This window comes from Xyrauchen texanus, chromosome 49, assembly GCF_025860055.1.
Source record: "Xyrauchen texanus isolate HMW12.3.18 chromosome 49, RBS_HiC_50CHRs, whole genome shotgun sequence".
Classification (NCBI taxonomy): Eukaryota; Metazoa; Chordata; class Actinopteri; order Cypriniformes; family Catostomidae; genus Xyrauchen; species Xyrauchen texanus.
This window is the reverse complement of record NC_068324.1, coordinates 9560577-9584179: the sequence shown is the minus strand read 5'-3', so window position 1 is coordinate 9584179 and position 23603 is coordinate 9560577. Positions and strand designations below refer to the sequence as shown.

Sequence of the window (23603 nt, the reverse complement as noted above, 5' to 3'; positions counted from 1 at the left end):
CCTTAGCACTATTACACATTATATAATATATAATGCGTTTTATATATATATATATATATATATATATATATATATATATATATATATATATATTCAATATCACAATGAAAAGTCTCATCCTGGTGCATATCATGCGCTTACATGAGAAATTATGCAATACACTTTAAAACTGGCACACCTTGACCATGGTGGCATCAATGTGATATAAATAAAAGCTGCAAAATTGATTACATTGAAACTGAACACGAGGAATGTTGCATGAGTTTAATCATAATTATTGCGCTTTGATGCGGATGCACGTTTGCTAGCTCGGTGAAGTCAGATACTTGCATGTGGTAAAAACGAATAGTTTTGCAAAATATGTGGAAATACACACCTGATTTAGAATTCATAACATGTATACATGATAAAACAGAACATATCAGTTAAATGTAAGTTATGCACTGGAGAGAAACAAAACTTTAGAAATATCTCATTCTTAAATAAATATTTTTCTCCAAAACACATTGGCCACAATTATTGGCACCCCTAGAAATTCTTATGAGTAAAATATATCTGAAGTATATTCCCATTCATATTTTACATTGACAAATGGCACAGGGGTATATGAGGTAACACACAGGCCAGATCATTAGACTAAAGAGTAATGTTCTAATGTGTGGCAAAAGGATGTTGAGCTTCACAAAATGGGAAGTGGCTATAAGATTTCCACCATCAAAGCAAAATTTACAATTTTCAATCAACTGGAGATCATAAGATTCGGCCTGGAAATGGGCGTGTCTATATTGTCTCCATGCACAGTGAGGAGGATGGTTCAAGTGGCCAAAGAATCTCCAATGATCACAGCTGGAGAATTGCAGAAATTTGTTCACATCACCTATATCACCACAAGTTGTTTGGGAGGCTTTAAAGAAAAAAAAGCTTCTGCTCTCATCCAAAAACAAATTCAAGCATCTTCAGTTTGCTAGACACTACTGGAACATAAAATGCAACCGGGTTCTATGGTCAGATGAAACAAAAAATTAGCTTTTTGGCAGCAAACATCAGAAATGGGTTTGACGCAAACACATAGATGAAGTATCACCCAATGCCCACAATTAAGGATCTTTAATGTTGTGTTGCCGTTTCCAGCTAGAGGTCCTGGATATCTTGTTCGGATACATGGCAGAAGGGACTATAACAAACACCAAAAGATAAAAATGCTTAAAATGCACCCTGGTTGGATCTTCAAGCAGGACAATGATCCAAAACGATCATGGTTCACGGACCACAAAATCAAGGTTCTGCCATAGCCATCCCAGACCACTGACCTGAACCCCATTGAACATTTGTGGGTGAACTGAGGAGGAAAGTCCACCAACACAGCGTCTGAATTTGAAGGATCTGAAGAGATTTTGTATGGAGGAATGATCTCAGATCCCTTGCCAGGTGTTCTCCAATATTCATTAGGCATTATAAGAGAAGTCTCCGAACTGTTATTTTGGCAAAGGGAGGTTGCAAAAGTATTGAATAAAAGGGTGCCGATAATTATGGCCAATGCATTGCGTTTTGGAGAAAAATATTTAATAATGAGATATTTCCCGTTTCAATTGTTTTACTTCAATTAAAGATTAGATTTTTGTGACTGTTTTTTTGAATGAAAGATCAAAAGGATAAACAATGCAGATTTTTTGCACAGCCTTCTTTGCTCATATTTACCAAGCGTGCCAATATTTTTGGCCACCACTGTAAAACTAGACTTATTCTTCAGTCTGTGGTGAGCTCATACCTGTGCCAACTGTGTGTTGCTCATTGATGGGATGGTGATTATTGTTCATCACTCTCATGGGTGGCACAACAACAGTCCTCACTGCAGGTTTGTTCAGCCCTGTATTGGGGTGTCCGCGCCTGGCCTGTGGTTTCTGGTTCTGATTGGTCAGGAAGCGTCTGTCAGGGAAGGGGCTGTCGTGCAGCCCTAGGGAGGAGTCTGAAGGGGGGGACCCATCTACCGTTTCACACCCACTTTCATGGCCATCATCTTCTGATATACTGCTGTTACATTAGGAAAAAAGCTATTATAATCAGCTCCTACATCAAAATACTGTACAATAGCTCAACCTCACAGTGGACACAAAAACAGACCATGTTAAACAGACTAGTTTTAATATGAAATTAGTGTTTTCAAATGTACCGGTACTTCAGTACCAAGTCGATAATAAAATAAAAAAGATGTAACGATACCAGTGTTTCTGCATTACCGGTAGTACAGAGCATCGACTCTATCTTGTACCAGCGTGCAGTATGACTGACACGCGACAGCTTTAAAATGTTCACAGGCTTATTTTGAAAGTGTGCTCTGTTACTCCTTGTACAATGAAATGGACAATCAATCAAATTAAAATCATGACATGTCTAAGTGTGATTTATTAAACTGCTTAAGGCTGCAATTTTAATATGGACAAGCTACATACTTTAAATCTTACCGCTCATCCACTAAAAACTCCACAGACATTGAGAATCATTCACGTTGTATGTGATGACAGAGAAGAGCACTTATCTATTGTGAACCACGCAGTACCAGCAAAATATATATTTATATAATTAAAATCATATTATTTGCACTTTAATGCCAGTGGTCTAAAATACAAGCACTCCAAAACTGTGTCCTACATTTAATTTGTCAAACTCAAAGGACAGTGTAAAGAGATGAGATTTCAGACGTGACTTAAGTCTTCAATGATCACACTGGGCTGTGATGCAAACTGTTGATCCGGAAAAGTGAAGCTTCCGGCAAAATACACACGTCATTATAAAAGCACGATTCAAAATAAAATCTAGATGCCTGAAATCGAAGAAATTTAATAAAAATATATTACAACTGTATAGTAAAATGTAATATTCACTGTAATAATAATAATAAAAATTAATCAAAATATCAAAATCAAGACAGCTGTTGAATAAAAGTTTGGCAGCTTGTAAGAAAAGTTAAATAGCACATTTTTGCTGTGGTATCGAAATTGGTATTGAGAACCATGAAATTTCACTAGTATTGGTACCGAATAATTACATTTTGGTACAATGACAACACTATATGAAAAATAGTACCTGCTGGGTCTTTTGCATGGTGACGGGCTGGATTGTGCCGAGGCAGAGGAGCTGGTGCTCAGACTGCTGTCAGGACTGCTGAGAGAACACACTCGCTCCATGTTCAGAGAACCTGTGCATGTCTCACACTCAGGACTGCCCTTACACCTGTCAAACACACAACACATGATGCTCAAATTTAGCTTACAGAGCAATATATATGCAAGCAAAATAGAAAATTGTTTGGAAATTCCAGCTTTTGATAGAATTTAAAGGGACCTAGTTTAAAATTGTTGCATTTTATTTTTACCCTGATTTCAACATATTGTTTAAATATAATGTTATAAATGTTAAGGTTTCTTGCACCCAAAGCAGTCACCAATTTAGTTTTGCAGGAACATTTTAAATGATTTCTGACCCGTAAGGTCAAAGTGTACTTGAAGCATCAGTGTTGTTGAATGCTCTACGCACAGTATGCGTAACGTAAATTTCATCATAATCCAGTCCACGTGGCCTGACCCAAAGCCGGCCAGATTTTCTCAACTCGCGCACGCGGTCATCGTCTGTGCGCATCGTTGGTATATGTGCCGGCCATTGACTCTCCTAAAAGAGTATCACAAAGTAGTAGTAGTGGGCATTCGCCAAACGCTCACAAATATACTCACAAAGGCAACTCGGTCTACCAGGCATGAGGCGATCCGGAACATGCAAAAACGAAGTATACCTGAGCCTTTAGAACTAAAAAGTCTGTTTTATTACTGCACCTTTAAGACTTCATGTAAGTGACCTCTGTTATGATAGACTAATATTTTAGTATGTGGAAAGAACAATGTAGCATCTTGACCAATCAGACACACAATTATTCATTCTTTAATGAACAAGCCAACAGATGTCTCAAGACTGTAACAAGCAAAGGTCCAAGTAGGCCCAAGCCGACTCCATTATATCTGCTCCCCCACTGATCATTATCAAGCCTTTACACTGTCTTTGCTGCCACTGGACCAACAAAGAGTGTACCCCCAGTGACATTCCAAACGGGGGAAGTTAGTAACTGCATTCCAGAGCAATCTTTCCCCCATAAGTAATTGACTCAAAGCCCAGAACAGACTTTTTTCATGTCTTGTAAAGTGTTTTTGTACTGTATACTGTTTTATACATGCCTTATGACAGAACTTCCATATAATGTACAATTAGTTCTGCCATGTTTCCCATCAAATTGACTGTGGTATATTTTGATAATTAATCTCATCCCTGTTTCTAAAAGATTTCACTTCAAAGCTATACCTATATGTGTAATATTATTGTCAATAAGCCATGAGAATAATATTACTCCAATAAGAGAATTAATCCTAATTCTCTTATTAAAGCTAATTCCCTACAGTAGAAATTATGAGCTGATGCAACGAGACGTTGCATTACGATTTTTATGGTGGAGAATTTATTCAGACAAAAAAACCTAGCTATTTGTAATTTATCTAAATTATAACCGTTGTCAAACGCGACTGATTCCATTATAAATTTCCTTATATAGTGATGTGGAAATAAGACATTCCTAGCTCACACATATGGTTTCTATTACAAATAATGGTAATGTACACAAAACGTTAACCTGTGCAGTGAACAATTATCATACCAAATTCGCTACATATACTGGTGCGAGAATCTGGGCACTTTGACTGATTACTGTTTGTTTGTGCACTGTGGAACGCGCTGACGTACATTGGCATCGATGAAACCGTTTTCATTAGTGTTGATCCAGATCACCAATCAAATTGGTGTTGTGGTGCCATTGGTGAAAGTTCACAGGAAGTCTTAAAGAGACTCTTCCGGGGCAATCTAAAATGCAACCTGCCGACGCCATATTGTAAACACAGAACAGCTAAGTTAATAGCATAACACAACACCGCCAAACTAACCAGTTAGCTAACTTTCATTGAAACCATGATATACGCTACAACACAGCCCTTGCCAGCTTTCTTAACAAGGAAAAGGCAATGTAACATGTTCGATGTTAATATGCTCATGGTTGTGACGTCCATCCCACGTCAATTTCTGACTGACCCATTTTTACAGATGTTTCCGTATAAGATATGGGTATCTGAGTAGGTTTACATAGCACATCAAAATATTTATAAAATAAATTCCACTTTTCCATGACTTGCTCTATTTATAATCCTCCAGTTCAGAAAAAGTCAGCTTGAACCTAATAAATGTTTAAAAGGTGTGTGCATACAGCATATTCAACTCACTTGTTAAGGGAGCATCTCGGTACTTGTTCCTCCTCATCTGTGCCACTGCTAATGCTAATGACACTGACCGCTGGACTGGGTGACTCTCTAATAATGATGGACTCTCGCTGTTGATTGGCCCCTCCTGCCTTACAGCAACCCTCCTCCACCTGCTCTGGTTCCTGCTTCACCTGGGACTGCAGCTCTCTCTCAGGAGAGCTCCGCTCTGGCTCTGTACTCACCAACCTGTCCGTAATCTTTAATGATGGACACACTGAGGGCGGTGTGTCCATAAAGTGTGAGACATTCATACTCCTATGAAGCAAAACACACAACCACAATCAACTTCACTTGCTTAAGATATTTTTACGCTGTTATTAAAAGCGATGGTAGAAACAAAGCTTTCCAAAACTTCAAGCCATTTGAACAATTGCTTCGGAAAATGATTCACTGTTTTGAAGAGCTCGAACGTTGAGGACATCATCTGGTCACAGGCGTGTATATGCAATAAGAAGACTTGAGTCAAAAGCAGCTACAATGAAAATGCATTGAATTTAATTTACTGCCCTGCTGTATTTGTCATTTATTTTTCCATCCTGGAATATTTAATATCCTTGAAAAACAGATCTCAATATATGCAGAATATGTAGACCTTCTTATATAAGTTGGCCTTTTTATGATCAAGGTCAAATAAAATTATTTTAAATACCAAACAATATATATTTTTTATTCTAAAACAACCCTCTCTCCCAAAATATTTATGATTTATGACAGATTGAACAATAAACATTTTAAAAAGGTACATTATTATAATAAGTTTCACTCGGTCAGTATATCACTTCAAATAATATGATGAATATGTTAACCACTACTCTACACATCAATTCTAGCTTTAGAATATTGGATGTACTATATAAAAAAGAAGTGAAGGCACATTATCATGTACAGTAGTTGAAATTCCAGATTCACCTTTTGTAAAACAAACATTTCTTTAAATGACACAAAATGTCTCTCTTAAATTTTCTCACAAACACTACATTTTGATTTTCTTTCTTTTGAAAACACAAATCAAATTGATCGACAGGTAAATAAAAACTAAATTAACATTAAAATCAGCGACTCCTTTGAATCCATCTAATGTTATCCACCTAAGTTATTGTTGAACTGACTCGAGATCAGTTACAGCCTACATTTAACACTGATTAAGTGTTTTACTGTAGGATCAACATCCCCTAGTGTAACCGCTAAACATTTAGAAAGGTTTTGAAACTAAACGAAACAGTATGATGTAATGAAGCCTCGTTTGCTTAAATTACGTGACTTGGCCAGTTTGATACACGCTCCGAAACATTGGTTCGAAACAAATTATTCTTAAAGTTTTCAAAGCTTTATGAAGCAGTGTTTCAAAAACAGCCATGACTAGCTATTACCTAGATTTTTAAACTACATAAGCCAAAATACAACTTAGTCAATTTTTGCAACCTATTTTACCAGACCAGAAACATGCATTAAGAAAGTAAATAGGGTAAATTTGACTTTATATTTTGATGGCCAAACTGCCTAACGAGACCGCATTTCTTGGCCATCATAGGCACATTTTAAATATTTAAATCAATGTCTAGTTAGGCACCTCACTAGGGTTTAAGAAACAACCAATGATTTGGCCAGTTGCCCACCTGTTCTGAGCCTTGTTCCTCTTGTTAGTTGCAGGCTGAGGCCAGACCACATGAGCGATGCCAATGTTTATTGGCTGATGAGCTGACACAGCCATTTGGTTGGGAACAAAAGGTTGGGGCATCACCGAATTGTAATGGCTACTGTGTGGCCGCACTCTCCTTCATCAGAAACAAAAGACATTAGGTTTTGAACATGTTCCAGGGGTTGTATCAGCATAATGCAATAGTACATGATATTCAGACGTGGGTCCTTTTTGATCTTCTTACCCCCAGTCTCCTCGCCTCTGTGGTCCAACGACTGTGTCGGATGCCAAGCTCGTAGCAGGTGGTGGGACCTGCTGCCAAGCTGGCATCAAGATCTGTGGAGTTCTGTTGGACCATGGCTGCTGAAAGGTCAAAAAAGGAATGTTAAAGCTTGATACGAAACTGGCTTCACTGAATTCAATTTTACAATACTGATATGTTAACACGGATGACACATGGGCAGTCCCAGGCTAACGTGTTGGCAGTTTAACGTGTTTTTTGTACGAGGCGCATATGGGTTTGATTTACAATGTACAAAACAAGTTTACCCTCATCTCATGAAATGAGCTCTTACTTGTGCTATAATTCCTGGTCTCATGGGTAAGGGCTGGATTGCTGGGGCTTGGGTCACCAGAGGAAGAGAATTCTCAATTCTAACTGAATAGCCTGCTGGCTGACTTGGGTTTGAGGGAATTCCTGTAAAGTCAAGCAACTAAATCAGTCCCATGTAATATTTATGAAATCCAACATCTGTGTTCACGCTCAGTTCAAATTGTTGGCATTGGCTTTTATTATTATCTGTCTTGTTGCTCTATTGTTTGTGCACTGGAAGCTTCTTCACCAAGACAAATTCCTTGTATGTGTAAGCATACTTGGCAATAAAGCTAATTCTGATTCTGGTTATCTGCCTACACAGTAAACATTTACACAGATTTTCTCCTTTATGTGCAAAATGCAAAATAACTTTTTAAAACTTCCAATGTACCTTGAAGGGCAGGAGGACAGAGAATGAGTGCCTGCTGAAACGAGTCGTTACAACCAAACTGGGCACTTCCTGTTTGGATTGGTAAGCCAGGATGGACCACAGGTGGAGCCGACGGAGGCAGAGTCTTAAAAATGGGGGGGTAAGCAGATCAGTCTCATGGTCTGTGTTCATCGTACATACACTTAACATTAACTCAAGAGTCATAATGTTTTACCTGAGAGTGGACAGAATGGATTTTGTTGAAGGCGACAGTGATATTTGGAGCACTGGAAAGTGTGAGAGGGGGTGCTTTGTTGCGGTTGAGAGTATCATAAATGCTGGTTCTTGAGTGACAAAAATCCATGATGTGGAAACAAGACTGGACGCTACAAGAGACATACAACAAGTTCCTTAAAAATGGCCCCACATACGCAGAGGGCAAACAACATAGTACTACTGTTTAGGAAGGTTAGCTTACATGCAAATTCATATAAACTACAATGCCTCTGTGTAAGGAAGTCCATGCAGAACACAAAGGCAAAATCGCAATTTCCCAACTATTTATCTTATATAGTATGCAAGTTTAGGATAAGAATCCAGTATCATAATATGATGCAAATAGCATGTGCCTGAATGGCATAGTCCTATTGATGTCTTTTTGAATATTGACCATAATATTGTAATATTGATCATAACCCCTTGCACTTTATGATAGTTCTCTGATGCCGTTTTATGATGTTGTACAAACCCAATTCCAAAAAAGTTGGGACAATATGAATAATGCTAATAAAATTAAAAAGTAATGACTTGTCAATTATATTCACCATTTGCTATATTGAAAACACAACAACTACACATTATATTATGTTTTACCCTGTGAATTATTTGAATGTACAGTAATTTCAAATCTGATGATTGCAACACGCCCCAAAAAGGTCGAGACAGGGGCAATTTAAGACTAATAACAATTTGACAAATTAAAATAACAAGGCAATGGGAAACGGGAGATGTTAAAAAGGTGAGGCAATTGTGTCATTGTATATAATGAACCTTCAAAAACAGCCTAGAACTTCAAGAGCAAGAATCATTCGAGACTATTCAATTTACCAACAGATGTCTCAGCAAATAATCCAGCACTTTGAGAACAATGTTCCCCAAAGACAAATTGGAAGGATTTTGGGCATTTCAACCTCTACATTGCACAATATATTTAAAAGATTTAAGGAATCTGGTCAAATCTCTATGTGTAAAGGGCAAGACGAAAACCACTTCTGAGAGCGTGTGATCTCTGATCACTCAGACATCACTGTCTTAAAAACATCATTCATCTGTAATGGATATCATGAACATGGGTTTGGGATTACATTAGTTAACCATTGTTAGGCAACACCATTCGCTGCTGCATCCACAGATGCAAGACTTTACTATGCAAAGCAGAAGCCCTACATCAACTCTGTCCAGAAGCACTGCCAACTTCTCTGGACTCGGTCTCATCTTAGGTGGAAAGTAGAACAGTGGAACCATGTTTTTGGTCTCATGAGTCCACATTTCAAATAGTTTTTGAAAAACATACAGCACAATCCAAGCTGCTATCAACATCAGTTCAAAAAGCCAGTGTCTGTAGGGGTCAGGGGTGTGTCAGTGCCCATAACTGGTAACTCGCACATCTGGGAGGGCACCATTAATGCAGACAGATATGTAAATATTTTGGAGCATTTCCAGTACAACTTCAAACCACAAACTGTCCGAATAAGCACGGGTGCTAGATAGGCCTACCTGCAGTTCTGACCATCTCCAATTAAGGATGAGTGGTGCATTATGAAGAACAAAATACAGCAACGAAGACCCCGTACAATTGTGCAACTGAAGGCCTGCATAATGGATGAATGGGGGAAAACAAACTTGTGTCTTCAGTGCCTAAATACTTAAGTGTTATTAGAAGAAATGGAGATGCTTCACAGACTGTCCCAACTGTTTGGAGTGTGCTGCAATCAGCTGATTTGAAATTACTGTACATTAAAAAATGTAAAAGAAAATTAAAAGCACAAGGTAAAACAACATATAATGTGTAGTTGTAGTGCTTTCAATATAGCAAAGGGTGAATTTAACTTACAAATCACTCCTTTTTGTTTTTATTAGCATTTTTCATACTGTCCCAACTTTTCTGGAATTGGGTTGTACAACATTGATTTATTTAATATACTGGCTTCATACTTTGTATAAATAAGCTTGATTGGTAATCAGTGTAGAAGTCAGTGCAATCCCACTTGTAAAAATGTTGTATGGACCCTATAGTTGTCAGAATTCCCCTTTTGAACGGTCATTAAAAAAAATGGACGTACTGGTTGCAATGGGGAAAATCCATCAGGTGCTGCATAGTGACAAAAGGGTGAGTAAGTGCATCTGAAGGGGCAATTCTCTGTTCGGCATCGATCATCAACATCATCTTCAGCAGGTCCACAAATTCTTTCCTGTCTGCTTTCTCCGCCAACTGGTCACATCCCTCCATGATGAGCATAAGGTTTACCTGATAAAGGAGCACAAAACATCTTAATCTTTGACTTTCACTTTCTTATTCAATGATGTCTGACAATAATATGCACGTAAATATGTTAAAGCCAAGTAGAGTGAGTGAGGTCTTACATGTCCTATGTCATCCAAACAGCTGAAAATGTACTTCCTTGCCTCCTTGGACTTCAGCCCAGTCTCTGTCTCATGTTCTTCAGTGGTCTGCGGAAACCGTAAGCGTGTTTAATGTCATTACATAAGAACTTTACATCAAAACTCAGTGGTTGAAAAGAGCAGACAGTAACTCGATACGGGAGTACTGCCTTACAGACAGCAAGTGCTGCAAGTTCATGACAGTGATCTCTGGTTAAGTGGATAAGAATTGGCTTCATGCCTTCAGTCTCCAAGCAGAGTATGGCGAATCAGACTCCTTGCAGAAGAAGCGGGATGTCTTTGTTCCCACATTAAGAAGCTGCTCTCCTGGCAACCCTTGAGTTTGTGAGATGTAACGAATCTGTAAAGATGTTTTGATTATTAGTGGTTCTCAAGGATACAAGACAACAAATGTATTGCAGTCATTTGCATAATGTAATGTAATTTTTTTTACAATTCTTCTTGACAAGAAACAGTGCATAACATCATAACCTTAACCCAAAACACTTACTTATTTACCAATTTTAATGACTAATAATGCTAAACATAAATAAATAATATTGCCATTATATTCACTGATTTTCTGTTATAGCATAATTGAATGTTCAACTGCTTTGAAACAATGCCTGTTGTGAAAAGAGCAATACAAATAAATTTGACTTGACGTCTCAAGAATCACTTTGAATCCCAAAGCATGTCACAAGTTATCACTTTCAAGAGGAAGCAATGTGAGATCAGACTGGTCTAAAATAGGTAAAATACCAATGAGGCATTCAGAAAGGTATTTTACCTTGACAGATATGAAGGCATCACCCATGATAGCATGCCGTTTGAGTCTGAATAAACTTAGTAACAGCTTTCATTAATACAATGGCAAAGAGCCCAAAATATTCCAAAAACTAAAGAAAGAAAATAAAAAAGTACAAACTCATCTGGACATATCGGATTAATCACCAAAATCTAAGGTCCAAAATAAATGTTAGTCATAAGAATACGCACAAGTCATGATGAGTACTTACATAAACGCCACTTACAGAAACGCCAGACTACCATTCTCAGTCTGAATTGAGATCTACTAAACAACTAAATGTAAATATAATATACAGCAAATTTATAATATGTTGAGGTTCATTTTATTTCTTATGCTACCAGCCTTGTGAATAATTTACCAGTGACTGGCATTTTATTTGGCCTACTTGTTAAAGCATATTTTTACTTGCATTTGGTGTTTTGTTGGTGTTCATTTTAAACTTAATCTCCTTTAGATGTAGGGATGTGACTGTACAAATCAGTCATCGTATCACGATGATTGCTGAAGCATTTATCACAGTATACGGTATTATCATGGTATTGTATTGATTTAACAAATGGGTTGAAAGATAAATAAACTTTAATGTTGTTCTTAATTACAAGATTTAGATACTTGTTTTGTACTTTTTAAATGAAAATATCACAAAGAAAGTAACTTCAAAGAGACAAGGAGTCCAATGCTTCAATTGTGCATTTATCTCATTTTTGACTATTTATTTTCATTGTTCATTTTCAAATGAACAAGTAACGGGCACAACGGTAATAGTTCATGGATAATTTCATGTGGGATTCGAACCTGAAAATTTCAGGTTATTAGTTCAGATGCTTGCCCAAGAGGCTACACCACTCTGCTGTAACTAGCCACGTCTGCGTGCTTAAGTTTGTTTGCTGTGTTGTGCTTTTAGACTGAAGGAGGGAGTTTCGACAATGTTCATGACATCATAACGCAAATAATATCACAAAGGCTTTAACGGTGGTTGGTTAACCACACCGCTGTCTTTTTTAGGAAAGGCAGGACCAGTTCAACCCCATCAATGCACAAGCCACTGCTTAAAAAACACCATTGTTCTTGTTGCCTTGGGAAACCAAGTATTAGTGGTCAGTGAACTCTGCTGATATTTGCCTCCAAGCATGGATCTGTTGCTTCTCAGAAAGACTGTGTCATATTAGGCTTCAAACAGAGAAAACACAAGCCACTACAAATCCCTCTCTGGCTACTTGCTTCGTCTCTTTCTCTCATACTCTATCGGCTATGACGCCACCTCTCCTTTTACAAGCGCAGAGGCTCAACACTGTTGTGTTAAACAAGCAGCGTTTATGCCGTCTTAGGGGTGTTATAGTGACCTGATCGAGTGGCAAAGTATTGCGCAAACACAGAGTGCACTGAAGTGAGAACCTGCTGATAGTGCAGGCTGGATTGAGATAGAGGGTGCATGTGTGAGGGAGGCTTTCGGTTATAAATACATTCTGCTGTGTGAAGTGGAACTGGACCCATTGCTGGCATGGAAAGGCGGCCCGGGGGTTTGTGGTCAGCAAACCCAGACCAACCTATTCCGGTAAAGTGGCTAGTTTTGCAACTGTCAGATGTGCCATTCCACACCAAAGAGGTAACACCACCTCCGACAAATGGTAGTCAACAGTGCTGGTCCACAGGGATGATAAAAGCATGTTTTTAATTTATGTGCCGTCTTTTTTCATTTTATGTGCAACATCATTAGAATATGAATATGACATTGAGTAACCAAAGCTTATTAGACTAAAAGGAAAATCAACTAAGCCTACAAATTTGACCCAGAAGGAATTTGTAGATGTTTTTTTTTAGCATTTTCGGCACTGAATTTGTCAAATCCATGTAATGAAATACATGTAATAGTTCTCTCAGTTTTTTGCCAAAACAAAGGTTAAGGAATGTGCATTAAACAAGACAGAAATATACTATTGTATAAAACAAATCTAACAGCTAAAAATACTATTCAGAATTCAATATTCTCCCACAATAATAATTCAGTATTACAATAATATTCAACTTGATTGGAGTTTCAGTAAAATATAAGTAGGTAAATACTGCTTTTTATTATCATGTATTGTTGAACTGGTGCATATAAATAAAAATTACTAAATCTCATTCTTCCTTGGGTTCATTAAGTGAAAATAATTGTTGTAAAAACTCATTACTTAATTACTTTTAACAGACTTTTTACTTGTTGCATGAAAAATGTTATCTATTTGGCTAAAATCTACATGACTTCATTCCTCAATTTGGCTAAAATGACTTGGTTGAAATGATGGTTCCTCTGATTGAAAAAAATCTGAAAAAAAAAATAACTTTAAGTCATTTCAGAGCAAACACATAAATATAAAAAATGAATATACAGTTTACTTTATATTGAATATCATCAATGGGCTGAACAATATTGAGAGACATATCAAGCCATGTCGCTCAACCTTAATACAAATTTTAAACAAATGTGCAAATGACTTCCATTTCAACTTGCAATTTGGAAATCTGTAGCGTTCTCCGAACACAGATTCCGTGTGTGCTTGTAAATAATAACAAAAGCTATTTTATCACAAATGCTTGAAAGCAAAGCTCTGAATACTGCAATGGAAAAAAGCAAATGATGTTGTTATCTTCAAAAATACAGCAGATTAGAGTTGCTGAAATGCAACAAAGTGGGTCATTATCTGAGATCACTGTCTGCTCTTACCTGGTCATACTCCAGCGCTCCTGGATAAAGCGGCCAGCCCAGAAACAGCTCAGCGATGACGCAGCCCAGTGACCACATGTCTATGGCCTCACAGAAGGGTAAGCCCAGGATGATCTCTGGAGCCCTGGAACACACATTAACAGACAAGAATGAGAATTAATGGAGTGGTTACCTTGACAACTGGCTGTTGACTGAAAAGCAGAGGGACACTCGTTTCATTACGAGAGCTCTGGAGAAGGCCAGATCAGAATGAACAAACATTTGTAGAGAATGAGCAAAGGCTACAACACGCTTCATACAAATCACAGTGATAACTTGAAGATAAAATATTTGTCTAATGTCATCATATAAAATCGCAGGTCATGATTTAGCCTATAATACACAGATAGACTTCATGGTTTGGGTTTGAGCACTTGTATATCGCATCTCGTGAAGCATCTTACATTAATTTAAGCACAGAAGTCATGTTTTACGTCCATATTGATATGATGCTGCGTTCCTGTTCTGATGCAGCACGAATCTGCCATTGGATCTGGGCTTTGACGTCAGCAGGCTCAAACACATCTGCTACCGTGACAACCAAAGAGAAAGTGCTGGCAGCCTAGTGACATGAGAATGGATCTAAAACACCAAAATTGTGTGATGACAGAGTCTGATGGCACATAATTAACGCTGGTCATCATTAATAATCAACTATACAGTCAACTCTTCGTGCACTAACAGATAAAATCGTGAAAGGATTTTTGTCATAGCATGTTGCTTCCTATATTAATAAAGCGCAAGTAGCAAAGGTGGAAGATACAGGGGAAATCTTAAAGGGATAGTTCACTTAAAATTCAGTTTTTTCAGTATTTTCACTATTCACAATTTTTTCCACACTTGTGTAATTCTAAACCAATATGACTTCTGTGGAACACAATAGGAGATGTAAGGCAGAAGGTTAGAGACTGACAGCCTCAGTCACCATTAACTTTCATTCATTATTTTGTCAATGCAATCAATGTAAATGGTGACTAAGGCTTTCTTTATGTCTTAGCAAGAAAGATAGAAAGATCAAACTGGTTTGGAACAACATTAAGTGTAAATGAGTAAATTACAATTTTCCTATTTGAGTGAACTATACCTTTATTACTGAAATTGTCGCTACAGCGATTGACACAGTTAAATATCATGCTAGGTCACTCATAAGTGGCTGTAACTAACAACAATACCAGGGGTGTAACGGTTTATTGTGAAAAGATACATATCAATTCAGAAATTAGTTTTCTTCATTGCACACATGCATACAGGTGTTGTACGATTAATTATTTTCTTTTTTAATGTCTTAAAAAATAGAGTTTAATGTCTTAAAAAGCAATAAAATAAACATTTAATCGTAACTTTTCATGATATCGTGTAACCAACTGATTTGTGAATTCAGTATCATGAACCGAACCATGAGAGGAGCGTATCGTTACACCCCTAAAGAATACCTTAATTATTTGTGGTAACAAAAGCCACTGTGAATAATTCACCAGCACCTTGACAAAGTGAGACAGCCTTTTTAAATGTCAAGCTTATAAATTAAATGACAGATTTCCTTTATTTAGTTAAAGAGTTAGTTCACCCAAAAATTAAAATTATCCCATAATTTACTCACTCTCAAGCCATCTTAGGTGTATATGACTTTCTTCTTTCAGCCAAACACAATCAGACTTATATTAAAAAATATCCTGGCTCTTCCAAGCTTTATAATCTGAATGAATGGTACCTTAGATTTTGAAGCCCAAAAAAGTGCATCCATCCATCAAAAAAGTAATCCATACGGCTCAGGGGGTTAATAAAGGCCTTCTGAAGCAAAGCAATGCGTTTTTGTAAGAAAAATATCCATATTTATAACTTTATAAACTAGAATCACTGGCTTCCAGTAACGGCCGTCCACGTGTTCACGAGAGTCGACTTCCTGCGTATGACATAGCTGTAGTGTAAGCTCCGATGAGAAGTGATGAACGTGGAAGCGCAAAGGATAGATGAAGCCAGTGAACGCGTGGACATCCATTACAATTTTTGGGTGAACAAACCCTTTAAGGCCTCAATATACATCTGAAGAAGTAACTTTTGATTCTATGTTATTGGTAAAAAATAAGTTCTAAACAGTCAAGCAAAGGTATACTATTTCAGAACACTCAGTCACCCGCCACACCGCTATGGGAGGCGTTTAGAAGTACATTTAATTATGAGGACGCTACATTTAAAATATTAACTAATAACTTTACACCCACGAAACACCCATGTGTTCATGTTTACTGATGATGACTCAAACAACATAAACAGAACTTGCTGCCGGCATCAAGGTAGTTGGAGCTCTAGGTCACACCATCTGATGATGTGGACCAATAGTAGTAAGGTGTTTTGCTGTCGAATAGAACTTGTCCTAAAAGTTCACCCCAGCGAGCTGTTATGAACCACTGGAATGAATGCAAAAAAACCTTTTTGGCAAGATTTGGTTCTAAATGACCTCACACTAATTCGTTCTTCAATTTTGTAGGAAGTGTATTGAGGCCTTTAACCGGTTCAGCCTTTATAATCAAAGGTGCTACAGTGGCAAATGTATGATTCAATTTAAGCACCACCCACTAATTTACTGACTGAGCAGGTTATTATTACCATGTATTTAGAGCGCAGTGCACAATAAAGGAATAGAGATGTTAAGGACTAAATACAGACACTCTCTGCTATTGTTTCAATGGAACTTCTACTTTTTCAAAAGCATTGCTGCTATCAAAAACACTCTTGCTCGAGAGGTTATTTTCTGCCTTGGTAACAGTGTGCCTTAGCTGACGGTACAAACATGAGAACATTTGGCAAGGTGACAGAACAAATAGAGTGCTCTATACTCAGCACAAGATTTTAGGGTCACTAAACCCCTATAAAACTCCTGTATGTTAAACATTTTTCATAAATAATTAATTTCTTCAGAGGTATAACTTTTTAATTGAGGAAGAAGTTTCTATATGCACCTTTAAGATTCTGTTTATGTATATCACTGTGTTTCAACAGAACTTAATTTCTCAGCAGCCCACAGTCAGCAGGAAGTTGCATTTGACGTGAAAGAATCGGGGGAAGTTACAATCAGGTCAAGAATGAGTGATGACATAACAGCAGGCATGGACTTCCCAACACTGTGCCTCAAACAAAGGGAGTTACTGTTAGACTATTTATAGAGGCTGCTTTTGCACCCACGTTTTGTTTTCTGGGGTTTAAGTTAGTCTTTAAATGCTAAAGCTTTTCACCATGAACCTGATTAGATTTCATAGTGCTCATTTCAAAGCACTGCTAGATTTAAGAACAGCCAACAGCTTCTACATCTACAGAGTGGACTAAAGGCAATGCAATAGCATGAGATTGTTCTTAGGACGTAACTTTCGGTTTTCGGCCGAAAGAGGAAAAAGGTATTCAGAGTGCTCTGATTTCACTCTGGATCGATCTAGCCCTTATCACGGTGCTACCAAACAAAGGCCGATCATGTCAGCGGTGTGGAAATTCTTCAAAGTTTCTGATAAGGACATCACATTTGCGATCTGCAGGAGAGACTGTCAGAAAGTTTAGCAACTTTTGTTCTTGAAGAGAAACCGGTCACTTGTAGAACATCGGTCTAATTTGATGTGTATAGCAATTACATTACACTTGTTCTTCACTTGAGGATACATCAGTCGTTTACAGTTGAGGTTGGATTTAGTTCAATTACTGTTGTTTTGCACAATAATGTTCAAAAGTGTACGTTTACATAAACAGAATAGAGCACTGATCTACTGGAATAGAGGCCCTCTGCCATTCTGTGTTCTGCCTTTTTGTTTTAATTAAAATTACTGTTGCATATTTAAACTTTTTCAAAGATGCTAGCTAAGTTCATTACTTGACTGTTGTTTTGCATATAATAGTTTTCTAAAACTTTACATTATTTGGATAATTGTTAATAAAATCTGTAAAATTAGATTTTTTACAGAACTGAATGAAGAATAATATTTAATAATGTTTTAATACATTTTTTGTCCAATATTGGTGTGTTACTTTCAATAAAAGTGTGATTTATTTTATTGGTTTGTAGTTTTTCAATTAAGATTCATTAAATTCATGAAATTAATGAAAAAGTATAATATTAATACAATTATACACAAAAAAAATCTTTTTTTTTTCTTAAATAGGTAAAAAAAAAAAAAAAAAAAAAGTAAATTTCGGTTTCGGTTTTCGCCAAGTGCATCCTGGATTTTCGGTTTCGGCCCAGAATTTTTATTTCGGTGCATCCCTAGCAAAATTATTATCACTTTTTATTTTTTTTAAATCGTTTGATATCAATATTTATCATGATATACATTTAATACCATTAATGGGGGAGGAACTACATTCCACATGTTTGTTAGACCTCAAGAATGAATGTAAACATAACTTGTTTGTTCACAAGGAAACCCCAGACGGTCCTACATAAGGTGTGTTCCCTCATTTCTATGAAATCTATAAAGTGCTTAAGACACATTGTTCCACAACAGCTTTACAAAAGATCAGTAGTAATGTCTGTAACATAAACATGAATAACCAACAATACTGAAAACATAATTTGATTTATAAAAAAAAAAAAATGTTATATAGCGTGGTATTTAAAATTGCGCAACTAATGTCTCCTACACACTACACGACTTTCAAAGACGTCGGATCTTGGTACCGTTCATATTACACAACTGTCTGTCTTGTCATGGAAGTCGTAGCGTTTTCAAATTACACGACTAATTGCCGATAGGGGTGAACACATTACAAAACATTTCACTATTGACGAATCCCCGACGACTTTGCCTGGACTCCAAATTACGTTTCACAACAGAGTACACGTGATAAGTGATACGAGATATGAAAACAAATGCATGATCATATGTTATGCATTTCAGAATATGATGTATATGTTTTTAATAGCCTAAAGGCATCATATATTTTATTGGTTAAAATATGAAAAATTAGCTCCTACTGAAAAACCTACCTATTTGCTCATCTGTCCAAAAAAATTAGCAATTTCTCTCCAACTATTCTCTTTCGCCACCCGGTTGTGGTACAGTTCAGATGAAACATAAAATAGGCACTGGTGCTCCTGCCAATGTTCCACTAATGTTCCGCCATTTCTTTGGTCCAATCAGACTTTCTTGATATCACAGCCATGTTCATCAGTTCATCAGGACTCCTCCCACTGAAACTTCCCATGCCCTGTTTCTTGCTCTCTCTCATTGGCTGTAGATCAACGCTGCAGTAGTATTCAGTCAAAACATATTTCACATTGCACGATTTGCAACAGGTCCAGATATTAAAAATTCTAGATATATCGCTTACAACGGTGACGCATCGGCGCTTCTCTCAAATTACGTCATTGATAATTCATACATTGCGATCGTTGCTCACGGGAGCGAGCTCTGATTTGCCTACAATTTCTGGCTTTTGTCGGCGATCTCCACAAAACTGTCGGCGAGTGAAAATCAGGCTTAAAATCGTGTAGTGTAAACTTGGCATTAGTCCCACTGTCACTGATACAGTTTAAGTGCTTTTTCCAATACACATGGCTCCAAAACAGCATTACAAAAGATTAAAAAAAAGACTTTCTATAGCTTGGTATTATTTAAAATACTTTGTGTACATATGTGGACATCAATTAATGGGAAAACCTTTTTCTGGCATGTTTATTAGGTGCTACTAGTTACAAATAAATAAGGGAACTGGAAAATTCACAGAGCAGTCACACTCAGGTCTCAGAAGGAAAAACTCACTCACTCACATTTTACTTATTTGTAGCCAACAATATTCTTCCACCAAACCAGATTCTGAGCTTAAATGGATCAGATTTAGACAGATGCTTCATATTAACTAACACTCAAATTAATGTTACAGGTAAACAATCAACAGCTAAACCAGCTATTATTAATGAATGATAAGAATGTTAAATGAAAATGAATTAAAAATGTGCAGTTACATTTTCATGACAAATAAGCAAATTTGCTCCCAAAAATTCCAGTTACTGTAATGATATCAATCCAGCCATCCATATACAGCGAGATGCTATACAATACTATCATGTTGTGCAAATATTTCACAATTACAAAACTAGATCTAGATAATTTTTTCCTCATTACAGTAAAATACAGAACAGGTATGAATAAACATATTTTTCTCCCTTTTGATTTTGAGGTGAAATATGACCCGGGTTTGTTCTTGATAGATTTTGTGAAATTCACCCAAATATCACATATAAGGGCATTCCAAGAAGAAAACTATTGCACAATGAGAATTTTCAACATCACTGTACTAACTTTACCAAAATTGTGTTTTCACAATTGCCTCACTGTTCTTTTCATGTGCAACCTGATTACACAGAGATCATATTGTTAAGACCAAAAGAAAGGTGAAAAGGTGGAAATTACAATTAACGGTAGAACCGTGTTCAATTAAAGTCTATTTTATGAATCCATATGGTGGTTAAAAATATTGTTTTTCCCAATGCATCGCAATATTCATTTGAACGATTTTAATATCTATTCTTAAATCCCAAGATCGATCTTTTACCTTTACCCTCCACTACAATGAGAGGAAATTACTCACATTTGCAACCAAACATTGCGCTATGCATCTAACGTTTCACTCACCAGTAATTGGGTCCTTTCACGTATTGAGAGTAAAAGTTGTTCCGTGTAATGTGTCTCCAAGGCGAGATCCAAGCCACACATTTGTAATTGAATACTGTCTCTTTTAATATCCTTTCTGTTCTTTACAGTCAGTTGTTGAATTCTCTCTAGTTAACCTGCGCTCATTTAAAGGCGCTGTTTGCAGAGATGCCGTTTTTGGTTAAAGAGACGGTACCAGTTTTAGCACATGTTCAACAAATCAATGTAAATACTTGTAAATAGAACAAATTATGCAATTAAACAATATGTAACAAAATAATATATGAAATATAATATCTTATTTAATGATTGAATACATTTATTGTTCATGTATAAAAAAAAAATACGTGTTCAAAATGATGAAAAAGTAATAAAATATAAAGTACAATTTATATTTTCCTAATGAACCTAGTTAAAAGGTCCCCTGTATAATTAACAGAATTAGCTGGGAGATCATTTATTTTATATGTAAGCAAAAGGGGCATTATATCTTAAACACATATGAATCGATATTGAATCGAATCAAAATCGTAATCGAAAACTTGTGAATTGGACTTGAATTGAATCAGGAAGTATGTATCAATACCCAGCCCTACGGAATACTGTTATGTGTCAGTGCAAACCAAAAATTCATTGTTTTTCAAACTAAGTCAGGCCAAGTTTGAACCACTGTCTGTCATCAGTCCTTTCCTGTGAAGTCAGTGGTGTAGTAGAGTGGAGTCCAAGTCATCTGGTTCACTCGGAAAGCCGGAAAGCCTTGAGCCGCCACAGTCTATGTGGCTACTGGGACAGAGAACCCTGACCACACAATAACCTCTCTGAAGGCCAGAAGAGCTATGCAGCTGTTCAGAAAACAAGCTTACTGCACGTTGTCTAGAGAGAGCTGCACCGGACGGGATTTCAGCTCCACTCGGAAGAGGCCGGGATATAAAAAGAAATACAGACACTGAAATGTGTCAGGGGATGTAAGATTAGGGAGATCAGCTGTGTCAAAACCACTGTCAGCATTATTTCATCACAAACATACAGTGTGTGTGGGTGTGGGAGATTCAGAAACCCGCCGCCAGTAGATCATGGCAGCCTAACACAGCATTTTAAGTTCTTGTGTTGCACGTGAAACTAGAGAGGACATACAGTTATAGAGATCAGACTCCCTTTGGCACACACTCAAAAGAGGGCAGAATATAAACACGTAGCTACAGCAGATGATCTCCACGTGCCTGCCAGGAACGCAAGAGTATTGAAGCCTTTCATTTTACAGGGGGCTCTGTGAAGACCGAGAACGAGAGAGAGAAGACTCGGGTCACTGGGTTTTTTTCCTTCCCCCTGCTCAAAATCCAGTCAGAGCGCTCTCTGTAAACAAATCCCACCCAAACACAGCTTATCTAATCACCCACTGCAGACAGCAGCTATTCGGACTTCCCCCAATAAGCCATCCAAACTTTTCCATGAGAGCCATAGGTCACTTTGCATAGAGTAATAGCTCTAGTCTTCGCAGAACACTCACAAAATGAAATCTGAAAGAAAATGTGGGTTGAGTAACACAATTCCTCTTTTGACATCCTGTATTGTAGGAATTCAAATGTAATTTTGGGGGTTTGGTTTCGTCGGTCAAAGGTTTTTAATGTCTGATCGAGACACTCGCTCTCTCATGCACAAAATGCGAAATGGGATTATTGGCTGAAAATCTGTCAAACAAGAGGACTTTACCAAAAATTTCAAGTCTGTAAGACAACACCTGTATTTTGCTTAGCAAAAAAAAAAAAAATTGTAATCTACTATCTGTCATCATTGCTTTATTGTTTCTCGTCTCTGCTAAGTTTTAATTTAAACTAAGTTTTAACTTGTTTTAAGACAACATCTAATTTTATTCTTCAGTGTCCCAGCTTCACATAGGTAATGCTCAAAGGGTAGAGCATACCAGTCATAGCTGAATCCTGGCTTATACGCCGCCCCGCAGTTCTAGAAGCAGAGAATACAATGTGAACACATGGGCTAGAACATAGCATTCCTGGACCTGGTGGCCAGGGCAATTTCCAGAATGGAGTTCAGGATTAATAAGACTAACAAAAAAAAAAGCAAGCAAGGCATTCCTGAGGTCATGGCAAAAAAAGATCATTACCAGTGGATTTAAGTTGGACGAGAACGTGTGAAAGTGAAGTTCAACAAAAACTGTAACAAAGCAAAATAATTATATTTTGCAGTGTCACAAAGTGTTTTTCCACTACCATTTGGCTCAGATTTTCTCAAGCTTTTTTAGATACAGGGGTGTTGTTTGCATTGAGTGTAATGAAACAGAAACACTTTTGGAATAAACAAAGCTTTTTCAACACAACATAATTTCGGCTCTTGTGAAAATGCTGAGAAATGCAGACAGTCTGGCCAGCCACAATGGAATCAATGCACATTAGACAGAGCAGAAAAATAATATTCTATAAAATGCCAGATGATCACAGGAAGAAACTGCAAAAACAGCTATATTTTGATGTATTGATTTGGTTTAGATGTTCTTAAGAAGACCGTATTGAGGAATGGACTACCAAGGCTTTTTAGCTGTGCTACATGAAATTATCTTTTATTTTTCTCCCCAATTTGTAATGCCCAATTCCCAATGCGCTCCATGTCCTCATGGTGGCGTAGTGACTCGCCTCAATCCGGATGGCATCAACCTGCATAACCTTTCACAAAGCTTGTTGAACACGTTACTATTACATGTTACGTGTTATTTTAGTTGCATTTTAGTTTTATTTGATGAGCACTTTGAATTTAGATATACAATATCAAAAACAAAAATA

General features: G+C 37.1%; 1 protein-coding gene across 2 annotated transcripts in view; it reads right to left on the bottom strand.

Moving 5' to 3' along the window:
• Positions 1 to 23603, bottom strand: part of LOC127640412 (homeodomain-interacting protein kinase 3-like) — a 54218-nt gene that overhangs the window by 8016 nt on the left and 22599 nt on the right. Inside the window, exons 3-14 of one of the 2 annotated variants that reach the window (XM_052122953.1) lie at positions 14135 to 14258; positions 10858 to 10977; positions 10599 to 10685; positions 10298 to 10482; positions 8191 to 8341; positions 7977 to 8100; positions 7566 to 7687; positions 7235 to 7353; positions 6968 to 7126; positions 5313 to 5606; positions 3085 to 3231; positions 1769 to 2028 (exon numbers count right to left, since the gene is read on the bottom strand). In XM_052122953.1, coding sequence (XP_051978913.1) covers positions 1769 to 2028; positions 3085 to 3231; positions 5313 to 5606; positions 6968 to 7126; positions 7235 to 7353; positions 7566 to 7687; positions 7977 to 8100; positions 8191 to 8341; positions 10298 to 10482; positions 10599 to 10685; positions 10858 to 10977; positions 14135 to 14258 — 1892 coding nt within the window. Of the gene's footprint in view, positions 1 to 1768; positions 2032 to 3084; positions 3232 to 5312; positions 5607 to 6967; positions 7127 to 7234; positions 7354 to 7565; positions 7688 to 7976; positions 8101 to 8190; positions 8342 to 10297; positions 10483 to 10598; positions 10686 to 10857; positions 10978 to 14134; positions 14259 to 23603 lie in introns of both variants that reach the window. The other variant, XM_052122952.1, reaches the window with a different exon arrangement.